This window comes from Cryptotermes secundus, unplaced genomic scaffold, assembly GCF_002891405.2.
Source record: "Cryptotermes secundus unplaced genomic scaffold, Csec_1.0 scaffold593, whole genome shotgun sequence".
NCBI classification, from domain to species: Eukaryota; Metazoa; Arthropoda; class Insecta; order Blattodea; family Kalotermitidae; genus Cryptotermes; species Cryptotermes secundus.
In genome coordinates, this window is record NW_019739960.1 from 202,567 (window position 1) to 209,742 (window position 7,176).

Sequence of the window (7,176 nt, forward strand, 5' to 3'; positions counted from 1 at the left end):
TGTATTGCCATCCACATATCAATACCTAGTGAACTACCACTCACCTCAGTCTTCAATACACATGGCAGCCATTAAACATGTATATACCACTTCCAGCAAATTCAGCACCCCAAAAACCCAGGGAGTTGCATATGCAGTTGGTATACTGCTACCAGTTAACCACTATCTTCATTGATACATCTTATTCAGTGGTGCAGCTCAGCATACCCATGGTGGAATAAACAATCAGACCTGCTGGACAATAAGCCTCTGACAACATGGGCACGAATGTACTTCTGGCATGATGGAGCACTCCTATGCCTGTCATCAGGCAATGTGGTACCTGAATCATCACTTTCCTGGTCATTACACTGGCTGTGGAGGTCCACTGAACTGGTCACCACAATCCACAGACCTTAACTGCCTTGACTTCAATATATGGAGTTACATGAAACATCTTGTTTATGAGTGCAATATGGACATACATGAGGCCTTCATTCATCACACTGTTGATGCAGCGATATTCATCAGTGACCAAGAAACTCTTCACTGCATTATACATTCAGTTGTAGAATAGGAAAAAATATTGAAGCTAAAGATACAAATTTTGAAAATTTATTAAACCAGTGAAAGTCCAAGGTATGTAAGATTGTGCACAACCATTAAATGCCATTTCTTATTACAATCATATTCAAATCATCTTAAATTTCCCTCCCCATACCTCTGTAACCATTCCAAATTGTACCCACATTGATATAACATTTTTTACTCAGAATGAATTTAGGAATACCATCCTGAATTTATGACATATAATTGTGAAAGATCCTATATACATTTACAGGATCAAACTCTTTACTTGCCACAAAGACAGTTCCACTGACTTGCAAACTGCCCAACAATGAAGAGACAGAAATAGGCAAACTGCTAATCGCTTTTCACTTTGTAAGTTCTCTGCAGTTCATACAAGCCCAAAATATTTACATAACAATGGTACTACAATAGAAGCTATGGTACAGCAGGTGACCATCAACTGGAATTTTTGTAGCTGTTGCTGGAGTCTTTCATCTGTACTATAAGGTAATACTACTACCTGATCATCAGCAATCTGAATCTTCTGAGATGTGACAATCGATTTCATTTCCTGAAAGTTCCTCTCAAAACAAACTTCCTGCTTCTTAAGTGACTTTAAAATTTCATCAGTCATTTGAGATGTAGTGGTTGTTTCACTATTCACTTTATTGTGCAACAGGCGAACAAGTTCATTAAGATGACCAAGATCATGATCACTCCGAAGGAAAGAAATATTTTTCATTTCATTAACAATTACAGACAGTTGTTTCATATGGCTGGAAAGAGCCTCTTGAACATTTGCTGAAACATCTTGATCATCACGTTTTTGTAATGACTCCCTGATGAATCTTCTCAATTCCCTCATTTTCATTTCACTGTTTACTGAGCTCCCAATGATACCAATAACAGTCCCAATTATTGACCCTATAATTGACCAATATTTTGTTCTTTCTGCTTGAGCCCTTTCCTTTTCATGACTTTCTTTAACTGCTGATGATAGAGCCGCAAAATATTCCCGTTCCTCCCGCTCGTACCTCTGGAATTCTTGTACTGCTGACCTTTCTTCCTTAAGAATGCTATGTTCTTGAGTTATGAGGTGCACATATCGTTCCTCTCCTCGTGTTGTGTTATCTAATTCTGCATATAAATCTTTCAGTTTGCTCTGTATTGCAGCTACTAATGTAGTGGCTTCTCTTCTTCGTTCTTGTGCTGAAACAAACCTCTCTTCTGCCTGAAGCACCCGGTTCTGCGCAATTCGAACTTCGTCCATACCAGTAATCTCCTCATACCATTGAAACAACTGCCCCAATTTCCTCCTAACCAAGGTACTATTCTCTCTATGAATACCAGCTGGATTTGACACTAACCTAACTTTGTGTGTTAAAATCACGCGAGTCATTAGAATGTTGGATAAATGTAGAACTGGCATTACACTATAAATCCTTCCAGTCATCGGGTCCTTCTGTAACGGAAAGTCGCCAAAGTTTCCCTTGTCTTCACCTCTCCCCCGACATTCATTCAGGATTTCAAGATAACCGTACACTTAACAATTACATCGTTCAGTTACATACATAATCTACGTATACGTAACGGCCGTGACTTTCAGCAATATGAACATGAATATGAATATGACTGAACTGTGCAATCAAGTGCAGGAGAGTGCAACTGAGATAGGGGAAAAGGAAACACGGTAACTACTGCCTCTATGAATGACTGCAGAACTTCACGCACGTCACGACCAATCAGAGAGCCTAAACAAACCAATTTGAATACCCACAATTATATGCGGTTATCGTGGTGCATTATATGCAAAGTGTAAGTATAAATTTTGATTTGATGTGGTTGCGAAACGAAAGTAGACGGTTAATATATACACATTATAAATATAATGAACCTTGAAAGTCTGATATATATATATATATATATATATCTCAGACTTTGCATACAATTTCACTTGTCACTTCACACTACATGTTTCGGCATCATTCAGCCATCCTCAGGTGTATTAATCACGTTAAACCATTGCACTGCCTGCCATCAAGTGTCCATTTATAAAATGATATAAAATGTGTGTTTGTCATTCAATAATAAAATTTATATATTAAAACTACTTAAGGTATATCATCTTACATGTCATATATCAAACTCGTGTGTAATGCCATTCATCCTCAATGGGAATCGTTCTTCTTATGTTTTAATTGTGTATATACTGTCTCTTGATGTGTCTTTCTTATATGGCTGCGTGCGTATGTGTATGTGCGTATGTGCTGGACGTATGTGTGTAAAAGACGGTTAATATACACACATTATGGATACGAATCAGTGCAGTAGGACACTAAAATACAACATTCATTATATTTGTTCAGTTAATTTATTATTTTGGAAACATGAGCATGTTTCAGATCATGAGGTTTGTAAGGCAAAGACGAAATCAACTCCGTGCAGTGTGACTATTTAAGTTTTACCACTTGAAAACTCAGCACCCTTGCATGTTTTGATCCTTACGGATCATCTTCAGAGAGAAGATCAATACTTATTCGGAAACCACTATCACAGTAGGTGTTCTGAGTGCTAAATTACATACACACACACACACACACACACAATGCCTGGAATACACAATATACACAATATTCAACTTTTCACAATTGCAGCAGCCTTCCTGGTATTAAGACTTTGTTCTTTAAGTCAAAATTGTATAAACCATGCAGGTTCATGTCACTTCTCCTATCATCTTTCTTGGAGGGGGCTGAACTTGTGCCGCCTGTCTATCTTGTGAAGGAGATTCTTAGTATCGTCCGTGTTTGTTCGTGGCTTGCTGGATGGAGTTATTTTTGTCTTTGTAATTGTTAGTGTGACAGACCAGAATGAAACAAAAAAAAAAGGTCTGTAAGAGTTCTGCAATTATTTTATTGATTTTCGTATATTATTAAATGCAATCTTAATCTTGTTAACAAGAGAGTGTATCAGATTCTCGAGCTTCATTATACTACTGAAATTAATAACAAATGGAAACCTCAGTATTATTACTTCCTATAAATGATATAGTGTAGTGGTTAAGGCACTATGCTACAAGTCGGAAGGTCGCGGGTTCAAATACCGATGAGGTCATTGGATTTTTTTCAATTGACCTAAACCTTCTGGCCACACTATGGCCCTGGGGTTCACTCAGCCTCTAACAGAAATGAGTACCAGGAATTAAATAAATAATTTTCCTGGGGAGTAAAGCGCGGCCGGCGCGTAGGCCTGACAACCTTACCGCCATCTTTGAGCCGATTGTCTAGATAGTGTGGGACCCTTAACGTCTCACAAACCTATGGGCCTTCATGGCCTGTTACAGGGACAGCTTTACTTTTTTTTTTTACATGATATATAACACATTAATGTAACTGAAAAGCTATGTTCTGTGCAGCTTTCAGGTATAAATTGTAAGCAGAGTTATGAAATTGAATACAAGTATCTCTGATGGAAACAGAATTTTCTTTCAAGTTAACCCACCATCAGCTTTCCTAAACACAAGTATTTTATATATGTTATAGTTCAAATATCCATTGCATTTCAGTAAGGGGGTGTTGAATTGATGTAAATGAAATGTTCTTATTTTACAGGCACTGGTGAGAAACTTTCTCCCGATAGATAATGTTGCAACCTGATATCTTGTATTGCAGAGATTCTTACTCCATTGTGTGTTTTCTGTTTTTGAACTGAGTTTGATATCATTCCCCTCCAGATGGTTTTGACCGAAGTGATATTAAACTCAGTTCGGAAACAGAAAACACACAACGGAGTAAGAACCTGATACAATATATCAGGTTGCAACATTATTTATCTGGAAAAAGTTTCCCACCAGTGCCTGTAAAATATGAACGTTTCATTTACATCGATTATTAATTCTAGCTATACGTGTGAACCAGTGATTTTTGGGAGGGAGCAGTAAAAAAATGCTGGTGGTATAATAGCATACTTTCTTACCGACAGGGCAGGCGGTATGATAGCATACCTTCTTACCGACCGAGCCCTCGGCACTGGCTGCAACATTTTTTTATGAAGAGAATGACGTCACGACGGTTATGTTGCCCGCCAATAGCATTGAGGGCATTGAGTTGCATCCAACTGCCCAAGTGCCGCAGATTCTTGTATGTAAGTTGTGGGTATTCTTTAGGGAATCATTAGGCTTATTCGATAGAAATTCAGTTTCCTCATATATTGACAAATTATGGTATTCGTGATATTATCCCGCTGTTGCAAGTTCTAGTTTGGTTTCTGCTAAACTTCACATCGCCCGGTCCGAGGGTGATGTTACTAGTAGAATGCACATTTGTACTGTTGTATGCCCTTTCTCGTCTGTTAACACATACAGATCCAGCTTATAAAGGAAGTCGTGAGAGCTGATGGGTTGTGGTATGGATCGGTATGGATGCAGGGCGTAGAAATACATTTTTGGGGGTCGGAGATGTAAATTTGTAGAGTAGGTTGCTGTTTCTGGGATGTAACTCCGTGCAGTCTGGTAGCCTGCTACCGACATTTGGGAAGCAAGAGGTTCACTTAAAATGGGTGAACTAGTTGCCTTCACAACTGGGCAACAATGTGTTAAGACTACACAACGTGTAATAAGACACCAAGCTTCATAATCTCTGCCGGCCTCTGCTGTGAGAAAAAAAGAAATCCACGTTAGTGTGCGTTTGTTCACAATAATCGAATGAATGAATGTATAAGGGTGGGCCCTTGCACCATGACCACAGTGATGTGTTGTGCCTTTCACAGTAATTAGGATGTACCCTTACAGACGTGGGCAAATATTCAGAGCTAGGTACTGGTACACTTGTTATAAATATGATGCTATATCACTAGGATTCATGTAAATCAATTCATTTGCCACCCACAAAGTATCATGCGTGATAAAATAAAGTTTCAAGGTTATGAAAGATTCTCTTGCAGCAGAAATTCTGTGAATTCTGCTACAGAGAGCTGAACGGACATTTCCTACTGTGACAGAAAGGATGGTGAGTGATGTGTACACTGACAAAAATTTTATTGTAATCGTTCAATTCTCATATCTTAGGAAACTAAACCTTTTATGCCAAAGTTGTGTTAGTTTTTATAATCAGTCCCGGAGAGTTTATTTGGTTCTTCATATTACAACACTTTGTATTATTATATGGGGGAGAGTTCAGTTCAAAGAGAGTGATATGGGTATGTCATGTGGCACACATGTGAGAAATGAGAAACGCATACAAAGATTTTGACAGAAGGCCTGAGAGAATGAGACAATTGTGGAGATGGATTTTAAAGGTACAATTATGGGGGTTTTGGAATGGGTTTGTTTGTGTCAGGATGCAAAGTCATGATGGGCACGTGTGGACACAGTAATGAGAGCTTAGGTTCCATAAGGAGCAGATACATATTGTCTCTACTTCCACAGGGACCACAGGTTTCTCAGTAAAGTCCCTGCATTATGAACTTACCAGTTGCTAAGATTATGAAGTCTGCAGAGAAGAAATCTGTACAGAGCAGCTGTTATGGGTTAGATGTAATGAAAAACAGCTACAGCAAGGAGAGCATGTATTGTGTCATGTAGGGTGTTGTGCATGCATGACTGATAGAAGATGTGATTCCTTTACAGAACTACAAATTCAGAGAAGGTTTTAGTGGGTCCACATGGTGAGACATACCCAGCAAGTCATGATGCAAACCAGGCCATGAATATAAAAGCTGAGGAAGTGGATCCTGTGCAAATAACAGTTCAGGAAGTAAAGGCTGAACCTGAGGTGAGCTGTATGTTTTTTTATGTCCACTGTTAGGCAGATATCACAGATAGGCAGGAATTCCAGTTGTCTTTCTCATCTGAATCACTCTGGCTGGCTGTCTGTGAACATGGAACAACTCCACTGTGCTGCTGACTCTCCTTTGAAGACCTTTTTCTTAAGTGTCTCTAGACACTTGTAGTTTGTTGAATGTATGCTGCTTGTGCTGTACCATTTCCTTTTGAGCAGTTCTGAAATAGATGAAATTAAATTTTGTGTAAACTGAACTGTATTTGAGAGAAATTCTATAGCAGCAAAAATCCTTAGGGAGTCACGGAACTGTTCGCAGTTAGTTACTGGTACACTTCTTAGAACCAGGAATTTAAGTTACTAGGACTCTTGCAAGCAAATTCCAGTGAACCCCACAAGATATTTATCATGTGATAAAGAAGTTTCAAGGTTACAAAAGATTCTGTACACTGTTGCAACAAGAGTGGCAAGAATTGTACTGTAGATGCATGCATACATACGTACATACATACATACACACATACATACATACACATCAGCATTTCAGAGTATTCATAAGAGTGCAACTGGCACTGAATATAAAACTCGTCAAACAACAGTCACAAGACGATCACAGATAAAATTGCAAAGACATCAATTCGACCATAGTTAAAATCTAAACTGAATACCTTAATTAAATAGATACTCATACAATGTTACACATACAATTACACCAACAAGATAATTAGCAATACATAATAATTCTCCTTCCTACTCATATATACATATGCATGCAATGAAGAACTATAGTTGTCACATATTTAGATATAAATTCCACAGTAATATAATGAAATATACCTAAATAAACATATTT

At 38.2% G+C, this 7,176-nt stretch overlaps 2 protein-coding genes across 2 annotated transcripts in view; one reads left to right on the forward strand and one right to left on the reverse strand.

The window, feature by feature from the left end:
- Positions 1-572: 572 nt before the first annotated feature.
- Positions 573-2,309, reverse strand: LOC111872196 (mitochondrial potassium channel). The gene has a single exon (XM_023865844.2). It carries the CDS (start codon positions 2,000-2,002, stop codon positions 938-940), a length of 1,065 nt encoding a protein of 354 aa, XP_023721612.1. The 5' UTR covers positions 2,003-2,309; the 3' UTR covers positions 573-937.
- A 3,259-nt stretch (positions 2,310-5,568) lies between these two features.
- LOC111872193 (zinc finger protein 583) overlaps positions 5,569-7,176 on the forward strand; it is a 17,730-nt gene continuing 16,122 nt past the window's right edge. The window contains exon 1 of the mRNA XM_033754578.1: positions 5,569-6,317. Within this exon, the coding sequence (XP_033610469.1) occupies positions 6,249-6,317 (69 nt within the window). The 5' untranslated portion in view covers positions 5,569-6,248. The remainder of the gene's footprint in view (positions 6,318-7,176) is intronic.

Excerpts from the sequence above, each read along its gene's own strand:
- LOC111872196 (XM_023865844.2), bottom strand. The coding sequence starts at position 2,002 with ATGACTGGAAGGATTTATAGTGTAATGCCAGTTCTACATTTATCCAAC.